At 40.3% G+C, this 24456-nt stretch overlaps 4 protein-coding genes and 1 long non-coding RNA gene across 5 annotated transcripts; 4 read left to right on the forward strand and 1 right to left on the reverse strand.

Moving 5' to 3' along the window:
- Positions 1-202: 202 nt before the first annotated feature.
- rbm12bb (RNA binding motif protein 12Bb) lies at positions 203-5759 on the forward strand. Its single transcript, XM_068735913.1, has 2 exons — positions 203-338; positions 3461-5759. Exon 2 carries the CDS (start codon positions 3483-3485, stop codon positions 5355-5357), a length of 1875 nt encoding a protein of 624 aa, XP_068592014.1. The 5' UTR covers positions 203-338; positions 3461-3482; the 3' UTR covers positions 5358-5759.
- A 2153-nt stretch (positions 5760-7912) lies between these two features.
- On the forward strand, positions 7913-9484 carry LOC137891354 (uncharacterized). The gene is made up of 4 exons (XR_011105338.1): positions 7913-7943; positions 8203-8260; positions 9106-9177; positions 9472-9484. It is a non-coding gene; the product is annotated as an uncharacterized lncRNA (long non-coding RNA).
- Positions 9485-10834: 1350 nt separating this feature from the next.
- Positions 10835-15077, forward strand: upp1 (uridine phosphorylase 1). The gene is made up of 8 exons (XM_068736224.1): positions 10835-10931; positions 11201-11258; positions 11785-11896; positions 12042-12200; positions 12318-12432; positions 13351-13560; positions 13663-13809; positions 13920-15077. Exons 2-8 carry the CDS (start codon positions 11218-11220, stop codon positions 14066-14068), a joined length of 933 nt encoding a protein of 310 aa, XP_068592325.1. The 5' UTR covers positions 10835-10931; positions 11201-11217; the 3' UTR covers positions 14069-15077.
- A 957-nt stretch (positions 15078-16034) lies between these two features.
- Positions 16035-20186, forward strand: stmn2a (stathmin 2a). Its single transcript, XM_068735755.1, has 5 exons — positions 16035-16187; positions 17976-18071; positions 18249-18421; positions 18536-18727; positions 18906-20186. Exons 1-5 carry the CDS (start codon positions 16169-16171, stop codon positions 18963-18965), a joined length of 540 nt encoding a protein of 179 aa, XP_068591856.1. The 5' UTR covers positions 16035-16168; the 3' UTR covers positions 18966-20186.
- A 1238-nt stretch (positions 20187-21424) lies between these two features.
- LOC137891235 (hairy/enhancer-of-split related with YRPW motif protein 1-like) lies at positions 21425-23521 on the reverse strand. The gene is made up of 5 exons (XM_068735754.1): positions 23339-23521; positions 23081-23153; positions 22879-22962; positions 22678-22759; positions 21425-22554 (listed from the first exon to the last, which is right to left on the reverse strand). The coding sequence occupies exons 1-5, from the start codon at positions 23422-23424 to the stop codon at positions 21947-21949; spliced, it is 933 nt and encodes a 310-aa protein (XP_068591855.1). The 5' UTR covers positions 23425-23521; the 3' UTR covers positions 21425-21946.
- Positions 23522-24456: the final 935 nt, after the last annotated feature.

Raw genomic sequence — 24456 nt, forward strand, 5'->3', positions numbered from 1 at the left:
TGTGAGGAGCGTGTGCCTTGTTACTGCAATGAAACAGTGGAAAACATGTTGATGGGTAGTAGCCTCATGTAGAAAAAGACACACTGAAGCAGGCAGGTGTACATATTTACATATATATTTATATAGCCATGCTTTAATAGCCTATACAGAAATTCTTCATAAAGTCATAATATTACTTCCCCCGATACAGTAGGTGGCGGCATCCATCTCTCACGTTGGGTTTCAGGGCTGCAGTCGAGGAAGAAGAACATTTCGCACCTTGAGAGGAGAGCAACACGAAGCCAAACTTGACTGATCGCGATCTCGCTTTTGCACGAGTCTCTGTGCTTGTCGATTGTGTAAGTTGTGTCGTTGGTTAGGTAGCAAGCTATTCTCTTTTAATATTTATAAAGATTGCATTCTCAGCTCGTTGTTGGTCATCAAATAAGTAAACGCTAAAGCTAGAGGCCTAGCTAGCTTCAATAGCTATTGTTAGCTACATCGACATTTTGTTGAGCTTTGTTTGAACGGGAAAGGCGTAAACACCACCTTCCTTGCTAACTAACATATTTAGCTCCGTGTAATTACACACAACGTTACAGTAGTTTCAGATTATGTATGTTTAGTTACGTAACGCGTCTGGGATGAAATGCAGGCGGTATTAATGGTGTCAAGCTAGCTAACGTTGTGTCGTAACGTTGCTGTTTGACCTGGTTAGTTAAACTAGGGCGGTACTTTTTACAGTGCATTTTTAAAGTTAATGCCCTCGTATTGAATTTTACTTCGCTGGTGGCCAATTTAGCTGGCTACATGTCGCGCACTTAATTTGCTAACCGACCATTGCTCGTTTTTCTCAGCGAGTAATGCTAACTTGTGACATGATCTACCAATAGGCTAACGTTAGCCGATGAGAGCTAACGCTAGTAACCCGGAAGTTTCGATGCTTATTAAAAGTTCGTATTGCGACAACAATAGGTGATATTCCTTGGTTTCTCTCTGGTGCATTATGGTGTTGAATCTGATGGCTAAGAGTTAGAATGAGTTACAGCCCTAATTTATTGTGTGCTTTGGTTCAGAGGTATGCAACTGAGCAGCTTGCTGTATCAGAGGTGCTGGCAGGATTATATGTACAAGAACTACACATCATCTTACAGGTGAAAGGTTAACGGTCTTCACTGCCTCAAAGAAGGAGTGGACGCAGAGCTAGCCAACCGACAGCTCTGTTATCCACCGTTTAACTTCATTTAATTACCTGAAACGTTTTTTCCTTGTGGCAGGTTGTATCGGAGGAGAAACTTCCACAGCGTCTTTCGTGTTCTAATAGGGTGGAGCATCCGTTGCACTCCCGGTACCACAGATCCCAGGATTTTTTAAAAATAATTCCTATGAATTTGATGTTATTTATTCATGCAAGTTGTAATTTAAAAATGCATTTTCCCAACTGTCCATGGGCACATTGGTTTCAGCTCATTTTAGTGCACTATCAAAATCTACCCGCAGGTAGTGCATCATAGTAAAACACTGAGTTTTATAGTGTTAAAATTGTGGAGTGGTTTGTGAATCATAGCATTGCCTTTATAAGTTATGAGTTTTTGAAATTCCACAGGGCACACCAAGGATTATGAAACACGAATGTAGTAAACATATGTCATAAATTCACTTCTGGGTGGAAGACGGTTTTGGCTACGTGACGGCACATAAAACGCTCCCAAATGTAATGAATAGGAGCTCTGAAGAGAAGACGATTACACTTTCTACGGAACAACTGCTAGACTATACTCTTATCTGTTTGCGCCAGAGTATACAGAAGAGGAAATGTTGCTGAGGCGAGCAGAGCATGACAGGGGAAGGGCAACAAGAGGGGACACTGCCGCTATTGGATTAACCAGAACGCCAGCCTCTGGAATGAACAGACTGCAGCAGTGGTGTAGATTGCCAAACAATGCAATCCACAACATTGTTTGTTCTGCCATGAATGGGATATTTTGTTAGAGCAAGGTTGCGATGCAGTCGACGAACCTTTTGAGTGACAAGACATCCCGATTTCAGCGACAAACGCGATTTGTGCGTCCCTTGTAGCTGGTATATTTTGTTCAGTAACTGCCCAGAAGGAATGTGTGTTTACCAAGTAAATTATACCTAAGATAGAATATTGTTTTACCAGCAAAATCATAATTACTGTGATTTGCAAAGGCAGACGTGTTTTGACGAGTGAAGCACCTAACCATTTCATTTTGACAACACAACATGCAACAAGCAGACATTTCGATGCTGTCAACAGTTTTAATTCAATGTTTAAAGCTTGCTAACTCGTCTATGGCTGGGGCATGTTTTTGATGACATTGGCTGTTAAAGGGTCTATAAGCAGATGGTATATATTTAGTTTGACCATGCAAAACTACTGATAGCGGGCTTCGCCACACTGTAATAGTAACATTTACTAAATTAAATTATGTACTAATGGTTTTAATTGTCAATTTTGGTGTTTTTTGGCTTGTGGTTCTGTTGAGTGACCGATTTGGAGCTGCTTCGGTTGGATCGTAGTTTCTGCTATTAACGGTGATATTTTTCTTGCTGGGTAGTAGCTGTGTCCCAATTGGAAGAACTGCCTTTTCTGAAGTCTGCAATTCAAGACCTAATTTATGATGGATCAACAAGGCTGTCCCATTCTGAAGCACCCTCCAAATACATTGGAAAAATACCTGGTGGTGTTGATCATTTTGTTGGTTGAATAAGTGGAACTACTTGGTGGTAAACTTGAAAATCTCAGACCTACAGTTGTGTTGCACAAAACCTGGATTATGGCCATTGTGAGTCCTCTGTGGACTGTCGCATTCTGTGAGGTGACACATTTTCAGTCTATTAGCCTCCGCGGGCATCAACTTTATCAGCTATGTTGTTTTATTAAAAATGGTCATAATCATATTTCATTTGCGAGATTAATATTTGTTAACCTGTTGAGCGAATAGTGGTTCTCGGATCAACTTGAATTTGACTTTTTGTTGAATTTTAGTATTTAACTTATGGTGTTATGTAATAGAAGGATCTGATAAGATTGATCTAGGACAATAGGGAAATGATTGACTGCATTTTTGAATGTACTGGTGAAGGGTGTCCCATTGTTGAAGCGTTGGAGTCTTGCGTGGAATTTGATTGAATATGAAGTGAATACAATTTGGGTTTGAGTTAGAAAGTAAGGGAAGATGTTCTGCTTTGTATTGTGGGTTGGTACTTAACTCTCTGGAGCGTGAGCTACGGTATATGTACGATTGTTATGTCAACCTCACACATTTGAATTCCTTCTCAGTTGTAGAAGCGAGTGTTGTGGACTCTGATTGCACAGGTGTCCCTTGTCTCTGATGTCTTTTGTCTCACATTGCTATTCCAGTTCAGTGGCGTTATATTGGAATGCCAGGAAGTGGAAGCTGAGCTAGAAAAGCTCTGTTGGCAATAATGCTATTCTATACCCCTCTGTCTGCAGGTGCTGTTGTTTGTACTTCAGCATGGCGGTCGTCATCCGTTTACAGGGACTAAGGGTCACAGCAGGTTCTGAGGATATTCGCAAGTTCTTCACTGGCCTCAAAATTCCAGATGGAGGGGTGCATATAATTGGTGGGGAGCGAGAAGAAGCTTTCATTATCTTTGCTTCGGATGAAGATGCAAGAAGAGCCATGACGCGGTCAGGAGGTTGCATCAAAGGGTCACCTGTTGCGTTGCTACTAAGTAGTAAAGCAGAGATGCAGAACATGCTTGAAAAAAGTACAGCGAATGTAGAGCTCGATCCAAAGATGCGACTTGAGGAGAATGCAAGACGCGGTAGAAGATCTGTGGACCCCGAGGTGGGCAGGAGATCAGCTAGCAGATCAGATTATTCTCCCCTCCACCACCAGAAGGCTTCAAACAATAATGACTTTGTACACGTGTTCCTAAAAGGAATGCCTTTCACTGTGACCGAAAAGGAAGTCCATGACTTTTTCCTTGGTTTACTTATTGATGAAATTGTCTTATTGAAAAATGGAAATGGTTATAAAAATGGGAGAGGTCTGGTCAAATTTGCAACAAGAGAGGATGCAAATGAAGCCATGAAGAGGGACCGGGGATATATTGGCTCGAGGTATGTGGAGATTACCCCAACAACAGCAGAAGACTGGCGCCGGGTTACAGATGGCTTAGAAAGGGACCGATCACCTGTTCGCCAGCCAAGAAATCCTCTTCCTGTGAGGTCACAATCAGCTTTCCAGAGTCCTGGCGCTGCTGCTTCTGATGATGAGTACTGCGTTGTGGTAGAAAATCTGTCATATGCAGCTGAAAAAGAAGACATAAAAAGGCTTTTTCATAATGCAAAGCTTGAGGATGACCAGATCCTGTACTTAATTGGCAGCGATGGGAGAAGAACTAGATCCACATTTGTGCTGTTCAAGAATCTGCGTGACTATTGTGATGCCTTATCTCCTGAAAAAAGGCCGTTTTTGAACCGGCAGATCCTCACACGGCCAATCTCGAGAGAAAAAATGATCACCCTTCTGGAATCTCAGAGCGTGGATGTCGGACCTCCTGGAAACTCTGAAATGGGTCAAGATCAGCCTCCGTCGTATGACTCAGAGAAAATGTGTCTGTTTGTGCGGAACCTACCATTTGATGTGCGGAAAGTTGAGATCATGGACTTCTTCCTTGGGTTTAATGTCACAGAGGACAAGGTGTTTGTATTGCGTGACCATGAAGGTGCTGGAGTTGGGAAGGCTTTGGTTCTCTTCGGGTCCGAGGCGGAGGCTATGAGTGCACTCTCGCTCAATGGACACCGGTTTCTTGGGTCAGAAGTCATACTGAAATGTATTTCACGTTCTCAGATGCGGCAGTTGGGTGTTGAGCCGCCGCTGGTGCAAGAGACAGTTGTGCAACAGCCGCCGCCAAGAGAAGAGCGATACTCAGGCAGAGGAAGCGAGGCATCCTACCGCCCCGGTGACACAGAATATCCTGGCTTTAGGATTCCTCCGGATGGTAATATACCAAATACTAATACACAGGCTCACGTCTATGGAGGCTGTGGTTATGAGCCCTATACGGTTGGCCCTTACACCACACAAAACAGAGGTAATGGTGTTCGTGGAGGCTTCGCTCCCCCAGTGCAACATTTTGACGGTACCGCCTGCGTTAAGCTGCTTAACTTACCATTTCAAATCAGAAGTGAAGAAATCTATGACTTTTGCTACGGATTTCGCATTATTCCTGGATCTGTCACAATCCAGTATGACCAGACTGGAAAATCTAATGGCACCGCGACTGCAGTATTTGAGTCTCGTCAGGAGGCGGTAACAGCAGTTGAGGAACTGAGTGGAAGACCCATAGGTCCGAGAAAAATCCAGCTGTTACTTGTGTGAAAGAGACTTCTCTTTTCATGGCACCTTGCATGCCCTAGCAGTGTAGTTTGGACATATACACAATATTGATTTAAGGGAAGCAATGGGCCTTTCTTTCTTTTTGATATGATCTTCATTTTGACTTTTTGTACAGCATGGCTTTATGTGAAGTTAGCTATATATATATATTTTTTTCTTACTGCATTTTTATTTATTTTTTTATTGTGATTAGGTAATATAGTTTGACAATGGGTGTTGTGTTCTATGCTCATACTAAAGTGAAGCACTAGATTTTAGTTTTTCTCATTCTCATGTTTTTGTTTGATTTAACTTCCAACATAGTGTTGCAAATATTGTATGTGCATTGCATTTTACTATATGTGGCTGGTGTGAAAAGTGTTTTCATAAAAAATGCATACCTTTTGAGTTGTCAATTTTTCTTCACAGATCTATCACATGCAATACAAACACATTTTGCTTACCATGTTAACTGTATGTATATAACGTTCTGGTTAATCACCAATTAAAGACCTTGAGTTACTGATAGCTGTTGAGATTTGGTTTAATGGGATACCCTTAAGTGGTTTTCTGTATTAGTATTAAGATGGGGTATACAGTGTTTTCCTTTTTTATAAAAACTCATCAGTCCAATAGCAAGCTTTGTAAAATACAATAATCACTACGATGAGGGATCACGGCGATAATCTGTAATGCGTGTTTCAAATATTTAACTGATATTTCCCTCTAATAAAAGAGAAAATTAACATGATTGAACGAGATTTGTTTCCTCTTGTGTTTCCTGTTAGATGGACTTAACACACATGTATCATTATGCATGTATACATATTTATCTTTGGGTGTAAAGCAAAGAAAATGTCATAAACCTAACAATATATTTAACTTGTGTATAACCCTTTATGTTAGTTAATAATGCAACACGTGAGTTTCATTCCAAACCTTTTAGCAGTCTCGGAAAGAACAGGTGCCATATTCACTCCAGCAAGAATCTCAGCATCATATCCAAAAGGTAACTATAAACACATGTATATTGTAATAAATTGCAGTTGGTGAATATTCTGGCAATTTTACAATAGTTTTATATTCCCTACTGCAGCATTGTAAACACACTGACATGTTGAATAACGTTTGAGGTAAACCTTTCTTATATACAGTCTGGGTAAAACTCAAGACAACCATTTACAATGTGCAATATCAAAAACAAGTGCAGTGTGCTCATAGGGGTTAATACACAAAGTAGTTCCTCTAATGTCTGACAATGTTGACAATAGGTTTACACGTACTAAAGAAAAAACAATTTTATTTTGAAAAATGTTAACCGGAAGCTATGGTTTTAACTTGACTAGATGTCACCAGTTAGATGATCACTGCAGGCGGCCACCACACCGAAGGAGCCGTTTAGAGCTACAGGTGAATCATTTATCCTAAAATTTCCTCTATTTAAAGTGCAGTGACTTCGTCGAGAACTCGTGACTTTCCGGTACGAGTTGTTTGGCCCATGTTGCTGGCTAGAATGATGGTTTCGCAGAGTTAAAACTTCTGCTGCATTGACATGAGCGTTTGTCATCACTCAACGTTAACTTTTTAAAAGTCTTATTTTGTGGCCTTAATGTTACTACAATCGTTAGTTCCGACCTTTTAATAAACGGTGACTCGTAGACGTTTAACAGAACCGTTTATGGTAACAGTTAGCCGGCTGCTGTTATCGTTCAGCCCACAGATTACTGTGGTGGGCAACGAGCATGTTCCACCTGCACAAGTTGCTTCTTTCATTCCCAATTAGAAAATGTTTTTTAAAAGAATATTTGAAGTGTGTGTTCACAGTGTTCATTAATTTATGTTGAATTAATTTGCAATTAACCTTATTTAAACGAGGTTAATTGCCGATATTATGGCGATTCTGTTGAGTTGGTCACGTTAGCTGTTAAGCTACACTCAGACTGGGACACTCCTGGTATTATACGCCTGTTTCTAATTAACGTAGCTCATGGATACTCACACTAATTATGTAAGATACTTATGCACTAGCTAATTTATATTTATTTAATGTTTTTTTTAACTTTATTTCATACCTCTCTAGTGAATTTGGTCAGATCAATTGCAATCTGTCATCTAAATAGTAATCCTAATACATTCTCAGACTTTAATTAAAGAGTTAACACCATAACGTCACAGGACCCCTAATGGTCTGCAAACCCCACTTTTCAAAGCACTGATTTCTAAAATATTGAAGTGTCTGCCTGTAGTCACGCAGCACTACTCAGTGTAGCCCTTGCACGCCTTGCAGAGTGTAGTAGATTTAAGACGCGTTTGAACCTCACTGACACCAGGATGGAGGTATCCAGGAGAAGAATCCTCCAGAAACATCTGGAGCCTGCCAGACCCCTGCGCCGCTGCATCCCTTTTGACATTGGTAAGCAGTCTGTACCAGTTGGTTAAAACTTATCAGAATATTAAAGGTTTTGATTTTAAATGTATTGTGTCCGTATATAATGGCGTGCTCATATGAGAATTGTATCACTTCATTTAGAGCCCAAAATAAATCCTGCTACATGTGCCCAGGCACTGATTGAAGAAGAGAATCAAGAGGTAAGATACAATATTTTAGGGTTGCATAATTTTCAGTTAATCATCTCTAAAAATAAAAGTAGTAAATCATGATATTTGGGGCCTGAAACCAGACAGTGTTTGGCATTTGTGATTGATAAATGACAAACAATATCATGGATTATCCAAATTATTGATTATTTCTGTCGACCAACTAATCATTTCAGCTCATCTGCTTGATAAGCAGTTGATTTAGACAAATTTAGGTTTTCTAAAACTATTCTAACGTTGAACTTGATAGACAACCATTGGGATAGAGGAGTTCTACAAGATTGTCAACTTCCACAAACAGAAAAAAGGTAAGACACAAAGTGTTTTTAATGACACATGGAATCTATGTTTCTGCTCATCTGGAAACTGATGGCTTTTATTGTAATGCTTCTGTGTTTACTTTCAGCAGGGAGGTTATTGTTCTCAAATTGTTGGTTACAATATTGGTTTGGCAAAAGGCCCATGCATTGACAGAATACTATTATTTTAAATAAAGTACATTTTATTTTACCTTTTATTCCATTCCATTGAGACAAAAATCTCTTTTTTGAGGGAGTCCTAGCCAAGATGTCAGCATACAACGTTTCAGATAAAAGAACAAACAGACTTCAAAGAAAACAGCAAAAAAAAAAAGTTAAAGCAAACAACACAAGACATTTCACACAAAAGAAATATGCAACAGGCATAAAACAAAACAGCAAATTGCATCAAACACTGAATTAGCCGTGTTCTGTAACAGGACATGTTCACTGGTCACATAGTGCTTCATCCTGTTTTTATAAGTTTAACCTCACTATGTTCACACTAAGATAAAGGTGCAAAATGCATTTAGTCTTTCTTTTGAATTTCCTGATTTGAACTCTTGTAATGTTGATTTTAATGTGTGTGTGTATATATATATATATATATATATATATATATATATATATATCTCTATCTATATTTTCATAGGCAGAATATCTTACACAAGAGATTTTTTAATTGGTCTGGCAAATTGTCCTGAGGCCAGGAAGAAGCCGGAATTCTTGCCCGATCACTCCATTGTCCTAATGACGGCAGTAAGTTGGATGTTGCTATTCAATTTTATGGTGACATCCTCTATGAATAATAACTGCTGTTTGGATTGAATTGTGTTTGTATACTATCTTATCAGAGAGATCTTAGGCACCTTCATGAAATGAGGTGGAATGGGGGAAAAGAAGACGTGTGAGTTTGATGGTATAATGTAAGTGCATCGTGTCTTCATCAAAACCTTTTTCACACTTAAGTAAATGAGACAATCTAGATTAGGATTTGAATTGAATGCACATTACTATCTGAAGGCTAATTCACATTAGTATATAACTATATCTTTTTTGAAATGTATATTAGCCTTGACTCATTAGTGGTTGTCTGACTATCATTGTCTTACTGTATGCTTTACTATTGGTGTTAGGTTCAGTGTGGTATCTTGATCAAATTAAATGTATAACGATTACAGTATATTCATTATTTGCCATTATTATTTTCTGTTTTTTAGGGCAGCAGAAAAGCTTCACTCACCTTAAGAAATTTGAACTGGTGTTCACTACTCAAAAGAGTTCTTTGTTGTTGTTTGTTTGCTTATTGCTTAAATTTTGCATGTTTATTTGTGAATGTGACTCATAACAGTTTGAGGTGGAGTTGCACAAAGTCATAATACTAAACACCATTTGATTTACTTAATTGCTTTTCGCTTACATTTCTGTTTATATTTTGAAAAGAAAGTTTGTTTTAAACATAAGACATTAATGGCTGTTCGTCAGCTGTGGTATGTTTCGTTTAAAGAAACTGGGGATGGGGGATTGCCATTTAATGCAGACTCATCATATTAACGTGTCTCACTAAACATGTGAACTTCTCTTATAAAGGAATGTTTGGCTCAACAGTTTTGTGTGACTACATTTTCTTTCTTACATGAAATTTAAACTTAAACTGCAATTATGAATATATGAACAATTTATCAAATGACTATGTGTAATGAGAACGATTTAGTAAAAAAACACACATAGAAAGATAACACAACTCTGCAGTAGTCGTTACTATTTTATCGTCTTTCGGCTGATTGTTGCTTAGTTTTCTGGCCCACAACTCGGCTCTCATCCTCATTTTGAGGAAAAATGCTCTATTAAAGTCACTGTACTCTACCTGACCAGCACCACAGGGCCAGCAAAGTTTGTGAGTAGCGCGTGAAGATTCCCCACAGGAATTAGTAGAGACCAAAACAGAGCTGAAGTGAGACTGAATATTCTAAATCCATCAGGCGAATATTAATTGTAAATAGACAGATTTAATTGTACAGCATCAATCCTTGTATTCTACTTTAGATATTGATTTTTCACATTATACATCATCACTACAAATGAATATTTCCACATGATCAAGCTGTTCCTTTCTTTCACCTTCTATGCAGCGAATGAGAAGGAGATAAATACTCATCACCACAGGTATTTCAAAATGAAGCCATGCGGGACCACTTTAAAATCTAAGTCTATTGAAGGCGCTCAATATCAAGCACACTGATGTTATTCAAAGTCTCTTTTCAGTTATTTAGTTGGTATCAGCCAAGTGTTGATTTGTACAGACCCCAGAGAGAAAAAAAAGCACGAAAGTCTGATTCTTCACTCCAGAAACACGAATGGTGGGTTTGAGGATGGAGGCCATCAGCACTGGCACCAAAACATAAACAAACAGACGATATGTTTGAATGTACACGACACGCTGTGGCTGTCTTTGCGGACATCAGTGGATTTAGTAACTGCACGTATGCTCATTAGTCACCTTTGTGCTGAGCCATAGTGATCCACATCCAATGAATAGACTGGTTAGGACGCTTGTGACGTCATCGGCGTTACATCATTGTAGGCTGAAAGCTCACGTTATGCTGTCGACCATTTGTCAAGGGCGAAATTAATTTGTCAGAAACCAAGGAACCGACAGTCGATCAGCAACATACCAAAGGTAATTGTCTATCCGGTGTTTTATTGTAGCTTTTGGATCTGTTGGTTTCGTTATCACGTAGGTGGAGCTTAACTGTTTCCCGGCTGTGAGCGACAAAGTGCTGTGTGCTGCGATGCCTGTTTAATACTATACGTTGTTCATATTTTGTAAAAGACATCTTTAGTTTAAGGTTAAGCCAATTCCTCACTTTATGTAAGGTTAAGCATACACTGACAGTTTGTAATTGTAACGTTTTGTTCTCGATCACTGAGTCGTTTGCCCGCACACAGCTTTTTCTTTCAGGAAGATGAATCCAAAGGACGACAAGAGGACCGAATCATGCAGCAGGTGAAACGTTACACTCTGTTAAACCCCTAGTTCAAGTGTTTGTAATGTATAGGCCTACATGTTGACCGAGCTCATACAGGCTCATTAGGCTGTACGGTTAAGTTTCGATGACTAAGCATATAGAAACTGTTGGTCCTGTAAAAGTTAATCAATTACATATCTATTTTAAATGTCAGTACTCCATTTTCAAGTTTCGTCGTTTACAATTAATAGTTGACAGATAGTGACACTTATCCTTAAGGGTCATTTCACCTAAATCACTTTTACTCACTCAATACATTTTCTCACTCTGATTTATGTATAGAGTATATCTACACTCAGTTGCTTGGGTTCACCTATAACTAAAACTAGAAATGTATATAATTAATTAATAAATTAGTATGAACAAATGTATTAATTCATTAGAATAATTTCTATGAGGGTGAAGTAAATAACAAAAACATTTTAATGATTGAATGGAGTGAATTGAAATGGCAATTCCATCTGATTATCAGGCTAAACCTTTAAAATCTGTTATCCCCCTTAGCCCTGTTTTTGTGCACAACCCACACCTGGAAGAAATGAAAGATGACATCCTCTACCACTTTGGTTTTGGAACCGGAACCCACAACCTACCAGCTATGTTTGGTGATGTCAAAGTAATCATTTTTATGACATATACAAATCTATATTAATACAATATACATATTGTATAATACTATAAAATCAATGTTAAACAATATATACACATACGTATATATAAATATATATATTTATTTTTTGTGTGTGCGTGTTTTCTTTCAGTTTGTGTGTGTCGGGGGCAGTCCTTGGAGAATGAAATCCTTCACTGAGTACATTGCTGCGGAGCTCAGAATGGAGGACCCCAAATCAGAGTACCCAAACATCTGTGCTGGAACGGACCGCTATGCTATGTACAAAGTTGGCCCTGTACTGTCTGTCAGTGTATGTAAGATTATGACATACAAGTAGTATTAATCATAATAATCTGTGTGCGTAGTGTACTTCCATTTAAAAACGATATGTTGATAGTGTGTGACTCGTCTGTGCTTTATTTTGTAGCATGGAATGGGAATCCCATCTATTGCCATAATGTTGCATGAGCTAATAAAGCTCCTCCATCACGCTCATTGCACAGATGTTACAATTTTTCGCATTGGAACATCAGGTGGAATAGGTAAGCTTATTGTTTCAAAATATTTCTTTTTGTTTCCTGAATGACAAATGATGATAATACATCTGATTATTCATGTATTGGGTTAGCAAGGGTGCTAGTTTCCTTGTGATTCTACAAACAAACACAAACTTCTGTAAGAGGAAATTACTTGACTTGACCTAGACTGCCTGTGTAGTCAGATGTCCTTGCCATGAGATTGGTTAGTGTGGTCATACAGTAAATTACATTTGAGTACTTGGTATTGTCCCCTGTTCTTAGTTTTACCACAAGAGAGAGCCCAAAGTCCCTTAGCAGTGTCATTCAATATGACTTTTTGTGCATTGTTGCTATTTTTCCAGTTTTAAGAATAAGATTGCGTGACAGCGAGTGGCTGGTATTGTTTTCACTTTGTTAATCTATGTAAATGTGTGTGTCATCATGCAAAATGTGGTCCTGGAGACACCGCGGGAACTACCACAGGAGGGGATTTGAGTAGAGTACTCAGGTTTTTATATGTATGTTTGTCGATGTTGTCAACGCGATAGCATCACAACCGTGCAAGATGCCGTCACGAAACCTTACAGGTGTGTAGTTGAGATCAAAACGAAGGCCGAGTTTGATGATGGGTGTGGTCGGAGCAAAGGCGACCGAAGTAGGGTGGTAGAATGTGGGTAAGGGGCCGTTCTAGCAATTATGACTACTTTGTAATAGACTGTACCATTGAATTACAAGTTGAACTTAAGACATATGTTAACTGAAATCAATTATAAAAGGTTTACGAATTTCTTTGGATAGTTTTCATTTGAACATGGTACTTATTTTACTTAATATAGGCTGTATGAGCCCAGTATGTTGTTTGAACATATATGAAAAATACTTTTTAGTTGAAACTTTCTCGACTACAATTTGTTTATCCCATTTGTCATTTTTGGTGTTCAGGGCTCGAACCTGGCACAGTTGTTGTCACCAAGCAGTCTATGGATGCCACCTTCCTGCCCAAGTTTGAGCAGGTGATCCTGGGGAAGACGGTGGTGCGCAATACTGATCTTGACCAAAGCCTGGCTGCGGAGCTGTTGCTGTGCAGCAAGGAGCTGAACCAGTTTGAGACAGTGATTGGCAACACCATGTGTACACTTGATTTCTATGAAGGTATGACTTCTGATGCATTGATGTGTGAATCACATTTTACACAGTATTTCAGTAAATGTTCAGCTTTTGCTATGTTTTCTGTCTGTCTGGTCAACCACCTAGGCCAAGCCCGTTTGGATGGTGCCTTCTGCTCCTACACCGAAAAGGATAAACAGGATTACCTCAAAAAAGCCAGTGAAGCAGGAGTCTGCAATATTGAAATGGAGTCATCCGTTTTTGCTGCTATGTGCAAGCTGAGTGGTCTACGAGGTAAGAAAATCCAATATCAGCATGATATGAGGACTTTTTCAGTGTCTAGAAACACAGAGTTGTCTTCACACCTCTTTGAGTGTCTAACATTTCTTTCTTGTTGTGTAAAGCTGCTGTGGTTTGTGTGACATTACTGGATCGGCTGAACGGGGATCAGCTGAACGTCGCTCAAGAAGTTCTTCACAGTTACCAACAACGTCCCCAGATACTGGTTGGCTACTACATTAAGAAGCAGTTGAAGAAAAAAATCAGTTTGTAGTTGAGTGCAACAGTTATTACATTGTTGTGCAAGCATACATACATTTTTTTCCTACTGATCAATAGCCATACATTTTAATACTTCCCTTAGTCACTGCATTTTTTAATTATGTACTGACTTGTACTTATTCTTTGGCACTCTCTTAATACATTATATTTCTATATCGTATAGGCTTTGCCCTCTAAGAGCTGTCACTATTGGGTTTTCCCTGCATGCATGCACAGGAGTCTGCTGGCTCAGCTCCCTCTCTTCTATGCTCTCCCTCCTACCAGTTGGGAGCGCTGGAGGCGGATGATGATGAGGGATACGGAACCCCTCATGTGCAGGTTTTTCTCCGTCCCCATTGTGGCCAGGAGCCCCGATGCAGCTCCACAGCATTGTGGGGTCCAGCCACCCCATAAACAATAGCATCAGTGGCAATGGCAGGATACGGGGAACATGTGTCTCATTCCAGCTGAGCAACAGAAACCCAACCGCCCTTTTTAGGGTCACCGACTTTTCTACTAAAGAGCAGTTTCCTCTCAGTCTGCTTATGCTCCTACTGAGCAGTTTTCAGCTTCACAATACACATTCCCTTCACAAAACAGAGGCTTGACACTGCACATACATAGCAGGCACAGCCTAGTCACTTACAAGTAGCGATCCTCTTTTAAAATGTGCATTACTGACCTTAAAGAATTATCAACCATCTCCCACCCACCTCGCCCCGCAGGGATAAACCCAATAACGGCATCTCTTTGAAGGCTACACCTATGCTCATAATTTAGAGTTATAAGGCACTATCTCTCTGTTGTTTTTAACTTAAATAGAATTTAAATTGAACCTTACATGTTATGTAGCAGCATAGTCATCAAATGTGTCTTATTTAAGGCTGCCTTTGTTTTATACAAAATGTAAAGCTTTTTATCCATAAAACCTGAATTACTTCTTTTGGTAAGTCTGCTTACAATGGTATTGTAACAAAATGACCTCAAACTGTCATTAAAGCATTGTTTCACGAAAACAAAAACATGACGCTGATAAATTTGTGCCCTTATGATGGTGTTGGTTGTGGTATCATCCAGAGTGTTTTTATGCAAAATGTATGTTGCAATGTACAATTAGGCTAATGTAATGTTTCTAGATGTTGCCTTCAGAACCTAAAAACTGCAACAAATGTCAATCCATTTTTGAGAAGAATGTCCACTGAATGTCTTAACACTAATAAATTCTCATGCAGTTTTATGACTCATTATGAGTAGCAGGTTTGCAACATCCTACAGCTTTTTCTCGGTGGAAGAAGCACTATGTGTAAAACAGGAGGTTTGCTGCCGTATCACCAACATCGTGACCACTGACCTTTTGAATACAGTGAAGTTCCTGAAGACGATCTCTATTGAGTTCTATACATTTGGCTGACACAGATGTCATTCCTTCTCCTAAACTTACACCCACTCAAGAACATTTGCCTCCTGTCTTCAGATCACACTGCTTATGTGTAGTTTTAATGACAATGAACAGCAATGCTGTCATGACATTCAACTGGTTTCACTGGGTTCAACCTGAATTCCTGCAAATATCTATCTGAGATACACAAGGTTTTTTAGATGATGTGTTAAATAACTGACTTAGGCCAACACTGATGTGAGATGACGTCAACGTTTGAACTGGACGGTCTGACTAATAACATTTCTATTATTTGAGACAAATACTCACAATTCACAGCAGACAGTAAAGTAGTCTGTTGTATTATCTTAAGATCAATCATGTGTATTCTTAGAATGACATTACACATTGATGCTGCGGACTTATTTTCTCATAAATGTGGATCCAATGAAACAAGTCGCAAGTATCCGATCTGAAGAACACATTTATGACTTCCTGTGTCTGCGCTTTAATCGCCAGCTTTAAGTAGGCTACATGGTCACATATTGCATGCTGAAAAGCGCTCTGCGCGTCAGAGGACTATAGAGGAGGGTCTGCCTGCGCGCTCCCGTGCGTGCCCACCTCCTGTTCGCCATCTGATCCTACCCCGGTCTATTCGCTGACTCAGTGCCTTAAGCAGCATCACCGTTCACCTGAACAGAGCTACAGCATCCTCTGCGGAGAAATACATCAGCCATGGCCAAAACAGCAACCGGTAAGCGTGTTGAGAATGGTCTTGATAAAACCAATGCATGGATGGATGGATGGATGGATGGACTTGTGACAGACCCTTTCTGTATAGAGCCCATGTCGGCCCGGTATTGTCTAGGTGGTCGTATTTCTGTGAAAGTCGTGTTTCTGTAAAAGCTCCACTCAGAAATGTTCTATTTTGAATGATTAAAACTATATATTGAATCCCCTTGATTTTTTTTTCTATCGACTGTGAGCCTATTGTCTCAGCGCAAGACTCTGTTAATGACAGCGAGAATGTGGGCTTGAAAGCCCAGCATCTTCCGTGCAGGTTACTGAAATGTCTCCTTTATTATCCTCATCTACGTCAATGTATTGCTCCTCATTTGCTTTGATCGTATGTTGTGTAACGGTTTTTAATTCGATAACACGGATTGGCCCATGACAGCTTTATTTACTACGCCGCACCTGCGGTTCATGCTACAGCGGCCCCAACATGCAGCATAATGCAGACGGACCCCACCCAAGATGCTGTGCTGCCGACCATTTGTCCGACAGCAAAGCTGAGAGGGCTTCATCCGTCTGACTTTCATAATACTTTGCAATAGTAAATGCTATGGTTATTTATATATGTTTAAACGCGTTTATGTACCTAAAACCTCTCCTGTACGCGATTGTTTCATCAGATCATTTATTTGGGATTGCTCCTTTAATTCGTGTCTATAACTTTCCTTATTTCTTCCTTGCTAATGAGACACCACCCGCTGTGCACAATATGCTGCTAATTATCTTGCAAAAAAAAAGAAATACGCTATTGGCCTTTACACAAATGCAAATTAGGCGTATGAGCTAGCACACGGAATCTTATATTAACAGATAAGACTATAGCCTGCATTAGTCATCTCCCCTCATGGACAGTTTTTGTTGTAGGCCACGCATTTTAGCACATTTGTTTTCATGCGTTTGTTTAGCCTCCGTACACATAGCGGTGCTTTAATATAAGTAACCCATTTGGTCCCTGTAAAATACAGCAGGGTGTGCAGGCTGCCTTCAATATGGTATGTGTGGTGGCAGAGATGTAGCGGAGGAGACAGGTGTATGGCAGGGTGGGAGGCAGGCCAGCCCTGCAGCAAGGGGCCGCTTCACACACTGGCCTTTGCAGCAGAAGGCTTAGCAGCACTGACAATCTGTAGTCCTCTCTCAACAGCCACGTGGGCACTTTGACAAATACAGGAGAGGGCATGGAAAAAGTGACAGAATTTGCAGATGAGATTAAAAATAGTCAGAGAGGAATTGATGAAAGCACATCTTACCCCAGATCTAGTGTAAAAGCCAAGATCATTTATCAGCTGCATTTGACGGCTATGACGACAACACTCATCAATAAGGTAGGTTTATCAGACAGATAGACATGCTTCTTGGTATTGTGAGCATGATGGCAGAATTTGCTGAGACAACAGGAAATTGAAAATCTTGCACTGGCCTGTCTATTCTCTGAGTTTAGACAGATTACAAGGGGATGTTAGAAAAGGCACTCTTGATTCAAATGAGTCACAAATGTCTTAAGATCCGAGAAAAGAATACTATTGATTTATCCAATTCATTGTTAAACAACAGGGCATTTATATACATTTCAGATGCATCGATCATGTGATGCTAATTGATTTCTCTTTTCTAATTTGGAAATATCATAATTTGGAAATATCTCAAGTATATTTATGAATTCATGACATTGTTGTACAGTGTTCTGTGGTTTTGTTTTCATGAGTAACATGGAGAGACTCACTAGGATGCTATGTTTATGTTCCCACAGCTTATAAAGAGAAGATGAAGGAGCTGTCTGTCTTCTCCCTCATCTGCTCCTGCTTCTACCCAGAGGCACGCAACAAGCTTGTGCGTGAGTTTGAAGGTATGGATCAGCTCAAACATTGATTTTCATTTGAAACCAACAAATTGTCCCCATGGATGTTTTGGTTTGCCTTGTAAATACAGACGGTAGTAATAGTGACATGTTGTTGGACTGCTATATTGTGTTATTGGACATTGATTTTTGTTGGCATCATCATCATAATTGTCTGATTTACAGACATGGAGGTGAAAGCTATAAACAAGCGAGCCTCTGGCCAGGCCTTTGAGGTGATTCTCAAGCCTCTGTCTCCAGTGTCAGATGTGGCTCACAACCTCCCTTCACCCCCAAAGAGGGATATCTCCTTGGAGGACATTGAGAAGAAACTTGAGGCTGCTGAAGACCGGAGGAAGGTGAGTATTTTACCTGTGGCTTTGTGTGTTAAAAAGCGAAAGTTGTATTGTATTTTAAACTATTCAAAATTAATCAGATGCTCTAATATTTATTTTTTTGCTCTGGGTCTTTAGTATCAGGAGGCCCAGGTGCTGAGGGCTTTGGCAGAAAAACGAGACCATGAGAGGGACGTGTTGCTAAAGGCCATGGAAGAGAACAGCAACTTCAGCAAGATGGCCGAGGAGAAGCTCCAGATGAAGATGGAGCAGATCAAGGAGAACCGTGACGCCCATCTGGCAGCCATAATGGAGCGTCTACAGGAGAAGGTAAGAAATGCAGAGATCTCAGTTTGTGTTTTCTTTTTGTATCCACCTTTAGACCGGGTATAACCATGTTTGGATGGCGCCTGATGATTACTATTCTCTCTCTCTCTCTCTCTCTCTCTCTCACTCTCTCTCTCTTGCTCTCTCTCTGTGTGTGTGTGTTGTGTTCTTTTGTTTTCAGGAGAGACATGCAGCTCTGGTGCGCAAGAACAAAGAGCTGAGGGAAGAGCTGACAGCATGAGCCTCGCACAAGTCCTGACTTCCATGGTCCATCAACGTCCCCCCCATCCAGCCCCTCCCCTTTCCCTGCCCCACCCTGACCCTCCTCAGACACCCAACAGACACCCAACCCTGAAGGCCGAGAGGTTCGAGGACCTCACCACCACATCACAACACACCACACCCCCAGTACTCACCACTATCAGTATAATCAGTGGATACAAACATCATTAACACTCATCTTGAGAGTTGAATTAATTTGTTGTTTTTAGAGCAAATGTGAGAATATGGCTATTACTTTGTAAATATTTTTTTTCTTAAAGTCTATCTATCTATCTATCTATCTATCTATCTATCTATCTATCTATCTATCATGGTAGATGAAGTACATACAAAGATTGTATTGTACTGCACTGTACAATTTCAACTTTTTGTTTGTAATTGATTAACGTTTCAGTTCTTGAAATTTGACTCCAACCATTTTCTTGTGAAAGCTGTCGGTGTTGTGAGTTGGCTGTAGACTGACATTTGCAGTGTTTCCTGATGATGTCATGATGATGATGTTTCTGTGTCTTTGTGAAGAATGACAGTCGGTGTACCTACACCACAGACTCCTCGAGATATCAACGTATCCCATCTGTATCTTTCTCACGCACACCCACTCATTCTCGCACGCACGCTTGGAATTTAACAATATGCCAAACTCCACAGATCCATAAAGTGTCCACCTCCTCTGAAATGAGCTTGATAATGAACTTGATAGGTGCTTCGTTGTTATTAAGAATGTCTTTGCCCAATGGGAGAAACTGTTTATACCCTTGCAGATTCCCATTTACCCTTACAATGGCATTTCTCAATGAATTCATCTTCAGTGAAATCAAAAGCTCTGTTTCATACACGGTATTTTGGCATTAAGCTCTTGAATGTTATGACACCGTACTGGTACCATGCATATTGTTTTGGACAGTGGGATGTGCTGTTGGTCCCACCTTGATATTGACAGTGTGAACATAACATAACATATGACTGTGTGGGTGTGTGTGAATGCAAATTTACCACAAGGCATCATTAGCCTCTGCTCCCTTTAGGGGATTAGATGGAGAATGGATGCAGGACGCTTTACATTCAGCCCACTGAACTAGTCTCTTTTTAATATACAGCACCACTGATATCTGCCTGCATCCTCTGCTGCTTGTGTTTCTCTGTGAAAGCTTTGCTCAATAAAGGTTTGAGGTTCTGTGAACATGGCATGCACCATCTAATACTTTTCTGTGCTAAAAGAGGAGGGAAAATGTAAACTGACAAATAAAAGAACCAGTTATCTACACCTCCTATGATACACCATCTTCCCCTAGTTGATTTTTCATTCATGTTTCAGTGTAATGTTAATTATTTAGCGACATTGTATACAATTTTTGGTATCATTCAAAATATGGTCAGGCTTATTTCTTGACAGTTTGACTAACATATAATAAACAAATAGAATGAATCCATGATCCTCCATCTGGCACCTGCTAGATAAAGTTCCTCCACTAGGTGGCAGTGGCAGATTTCTTAAAGCCAAAGAAACCATGCAGGAGCAAATATCAATAATCCAGTCTATGATACCGATTCAAAAGCAGGGGAAAAGTTCACAATATGCGGAATGCAAATAGTGAAGAAACATAAATTCATTTTATTATTGTAGATTCAGTGTTTTGTTTTTTATGTTTCTTCAATGGGCTGATTGCAAATATTGAAAAAAACAGAAACAATCTACAGTAATAAAGATCATTTGTGATCATAAAATCATAATTTTTCACATTAGAAGCATGATTTGGAGTTTAAATAGTGTCCTCATTTAGAGGGAGCAAGGTTTGTTTTAATATATTATCAAGCCTGAGGTGCTGCATGGATGGATATAACTCAGTCATTAAAAAACAGTGAACCCCTAAAACTCTGTGTCACTCAGATTGTATCAGAAACCACACAGAGGAGCTGAACAGTGATTTATTGGTCCAGCTGTCTTGTGTATTGTTGTTACTTTTTAACCACCTTCCTCTAAAGTCCCCATCCTGTTCACACTATTGTCTCCGTTTCAGACCAACCCAAGCTGGTGAGGTCAGGGCAACATTGTAAAGGATTTCCTCTGGCTCTTAATGATTTCCTGGGTATTCATAAGGGCAACAATGCTCTCAGATTTGGTTACTTACCTGGCACACAGCAAAGGCATTGCCTTTCAGTCAATAACCGGGACCTTATTATCTCATGATTAACTTCCACAGTATTGTAACAAGAATGCACCTGCAGAATATTTGTCATTTGGGAAGATAAGTTCTTAATCACTTGAAGGGAGGTCAGTCTGCTAATACAAAGGACTATGTAGCAACATGGTAAAAAAAAAAAAAGTATTTATTATAAAAGCAAAAAAATCTGGAGAGTTAAGGAGCATATGCAACAGAAACAAAAACTTTGGTTTGAATCCATGTTTTATACTTTTAACTCAATTTATTGGTACAAAAATATTACAAATAGATACAAGAATGCAAGTTTCCTATTCTCAAGTGGTTAGTTTTTCCAAAAATGGCAAATGTAATAATGCTTATTCACTTTACGAGTTCCTTTAGGGATAGCACTAAAGAAACAGACCGAATTAAAGAACTCTACATTATGTTAAATACAGACATCCATGCTTGACAAATGTAGAAGTTTCAGTATGTGGTCTACAAAATATAACCTCTATACTTATGCTTACAGTAAATCTATTCATGACCCATATCAGTCTTCAGCCTGGAGACAGTGCATGTTAACTAAGTTAGTCAATGGATAACATTAAATCATTCAGAATTTTTTTTCTTGAGAGTAATGACATACTGAGAAAAGACCTCTCCCACCTATTCTTTATACTCAGTTTGCTTTGTTCCTCTGTGTTTTATTGCTATAAAAACAGAAGAGGCAAGTTGTCCTTCCTAGTCTGTGGTGCTGGGCACAGCTCAGCTGTTGCCATCAGTCTAGTTGTTAGATTCAGAAGGCCCCAATCTCTGTGCCCCACGGCCTGTAAGGCTTTGACAGGGTGGAGGAGGGGCTCACTGTGCTGAGGGCCGTCGGGGACACCAGAGGGAAAGCACCGAAGGAGAGGGGGAAGGCCGACAGCGAGGAGAGGGATGACAGAAGTGGTGGTGAAAGCTTGGATGTTGGCACAGACAGACTGAGGGCCAGCGAACCGTTGGGAGGCACCCTGAGGGTCTCTGTGGGGGGCATGACACTGAGTCTGGATGTCCCAGATGCCTCAATGGAGGGGGAGGAAGATGTGGAGGAAGAAGAGGAAGAGGAGGGTGGGCTACTTTTGCTTCTGGATGCAGGTGTCCTGCACTGGGGGTGTTGTAGGAGGAGGGGGTGGGGGAGATGAGCAGGGCCAGTCCCGTAGGCAGAGCCCCAGGCTAAGTGTTCCAGTCCCGTCTGCACCTCCCTCTGAGAGGCGTAGTTGCTGAGGTGGGACACCAAACGTATACGGAGGGGGTCTGCACCGTCCCGACCCTCTATGATGCTCAGGTAGCGAGCTGTCTCTGCCAGACACTCCCTGAAGCCCAGGCTGCGGTAATCCTTAGCAAGAGCATGAGCCTCAAAGAAACCTGTCAGGAACGAAAGCAGAGCGGTTAGACTCGTGACACAGTATATTCATACCATTTTGGAGTGGGGAATTACAACATCCATTTATGTATTCATCATTAATAGCCAAATAAATGATATGTTACCTTTGCCACCAGATGCATGAAGCATTTTCAAATGGTCCACTGTCATTTGCAAAATTTCAGCTTTTTCCAATTTAGCAGATCCCTGCAAAGAAATTGAAAAGAACATTTTCACGTTTAATGATTTTTCCTATCTGGTGTCCATGTAGAGAAGGCATGTATGGGCATGCCCATGCGGGAAGGATGAAAGCATAAGCCCTTTACCTGTTTCTCAAAAGCACTTGGCACCAATCTTCTCAACTCTGACAGGCTGTTATTGATTCGGTCACGTCTCCGTTTCTCAATAATCTGGCAATATGGTAAAAGAAACAACTTAGCCAAATTTAGATAATAGGTGGGAGGAAAACAGTGGTATCTATCAAACAGCAGTGCCCAACTTGGAACCGGAGATAATGAGTTCACTTACCCCTCTGCGCCTCTTTCTGGCTTGAACTTGGGTGGTTGTGGAGGGTGACATCGAGCCGTGAGAATCAAGTTGACTGCAAAGTAAGACAGCAATTAAACATTTGTTTTAATTGAAAAAAACCCAACATATAGTTCTTCAACATTTGCAAGATAGTAAATTAGCTACAATATTAGCTGAAATATTGCAGTTAGTGGGATGAAACGTCCAAATTTGTCATAGTACATGATATAATAATGATTATTAAAATATTGAACGTACCCATTTTCGTCACCACTATCCTTCTCCACCTCAACATTGTCGTCCAGGTCGCTTTCTGATGAGCTGTAATTTTGGCTTCGCTTCATTTTGCTTCCAAGAATGCAAGGATCAAAAGTAGTCCTTCAAGAGAAAGCTCCGCTGGTGTTCTGACAGCAGAGGGTCTGTGCAACAGTTTAAACGTCAGACTTGCCTCCTCTCTGATCATTTTCACACCGCGGAGAGGGGGGCGGGATCCCCAGAGCGATGTGGGCGGGACTTGGAAATATTTGAGCCTGTTAAAATCGAGCTGGCATTTATATTACATAGGCTTCACAAAAGGAAAAAAAATAATCAATGAACATGCCGAAAGTCTCAGAGTAAAACTCTAATAGAGGTAGCCTACTGAAACTCATTTCTGGAATAATTTAAATCAATATTTAAAGTGTATTAAAAGCATGATTTTTAATGCATGTCTTTTAACAGAGAGTATTGAGTCTGAGGCCTGACAGCTTAGGCTGACCAGTAGACTCCTGGCCTCAGGTCCACAGTCTCCCTGCTGAGAATCCGGTTCATGAGCAACAGGCCCCATTATAGTGGGAGCTCTCTTCTTCTTTGGTGTTGTGGAGGACACACGGCCTATTAGCAGAGTGTGTTGTTCATTGTCTGCTGTCGGCTGTGAGGTTCCACAACAGCATTGATCAGCCGGGAGGCCCAACATTAGTCGGTCAGCGTTGCCAGGCTCTCCTAGGAAACCCCCTCCGCCTCCACCTCCTCCCCCAGTCACTGCAAACAGGTCAACTGACTGGCGCAGACAGACCTTCCCAGGGAATCATTCATCCGCTGTGGGTGAAAACAGCGAACCTCGCTCTGCTGTGTATAGTGGGAAAGAGAAATAGACATGTTTTTATAAACTCAAGCTGCAACTTCAGATGAATGTTTTGCTTGTGAGCTACATTTAAAAAAAACATACAAAGGTATAAGCAGCAAAGCATAAGTACTTCACTCTGGATGGGGAGCAGGGTTTGTCTGCAGAAGGTGTGAAAATGTTGACCCCTCTAATACGCTCGGGTCAGAGGGCAAACTATATAAAACATGGGAGCTTTTAATGTTTATGTTCCACTGTGTAAATGATCCCCTCT

This window comes from Cebidichthys violaceus, unplaced genomic scaffold (assembly GCF_023349555.1).
Source record: "Cebidichthys violaceus isolate CVI_PGR_0920_01 unplaced genomic scaffold, fCebVio1.0.p SCAF_7, whole genome shotgun sequence".
NCBI classification, from domain to species: Eukaryota; Metazoa; Chordata; class Actinopteri; order Perciformes; family Stichaeidae; genus Cebidichthys; species Cebidichthys violaceus.

Bases quoted from the DNA above. Each gene is read 5' to 3' on its own strand.
- rbm12bb (XM_068735913.1), top strand. From the start codon at position 3,483: ATGGCGGTCGTCATCCGTTTACAGGGACTAAGGGTCACAGCAGGTTCT.
- upp1 (XM_068736224.1), top strand. From the start codon at position 11,218: ATGAATCCAAAGGACGACAAGAGGACCGAATCATGCAGCAG. The intron at 12,201-12,317 runs GTATGTAAGATT...TTTATTTTGTAG, and splicing joins GCCCTGTACTGTCTGTCAGT to CATGGAATGGGAATCCCATC. The intron at 13,810-13,919 runs GTAAGAAAATCC...TGTTGTGTAAAG, and splicing joins CAAGCTGAGTGGTCTACGAG to CTGCTGTGGTTTGTGTGACA.
- stmn2a (XM_068735755.1), top strand. The intron at 18,422-18,535 runs GTGAGTATTTTA...CTGGGTCTTTAG, and splicing joins CTGCTGAAGACCGGAGGAAG to TATCAGGAGGCCCAGGTGCT. The intron at 18,728-18,905 runs GTAAGAAATGCA...TTTTGTTTTCAG, and splicing joins TGGAGCGTCTACAGGAGAAG to GAGAGACATGCAGCTCTGGT.
- LOC137891235 (XM_068735754.1), bottom strand. From the start codon at position 23,424: ATGAAGCGAAGCCAAAATTACAGCTCATCAGAAAGCGACCTGGACGAC. The intron at 22,963-23,080 runs GTAAGTGAACTC...CCATATTGCCAG, and splicing joins CCAGAAAGAGGCGCAGAGGG to ATTATTGAGAAACGGAGACG. The intron at 22,760-22,878 runs GTAAAGGGCTTA...ATTTCTTTGCAG, and splicing joins CAAGTGCTTTTGAGAAACAG to GGATCTGCTAAATTGGAAAA.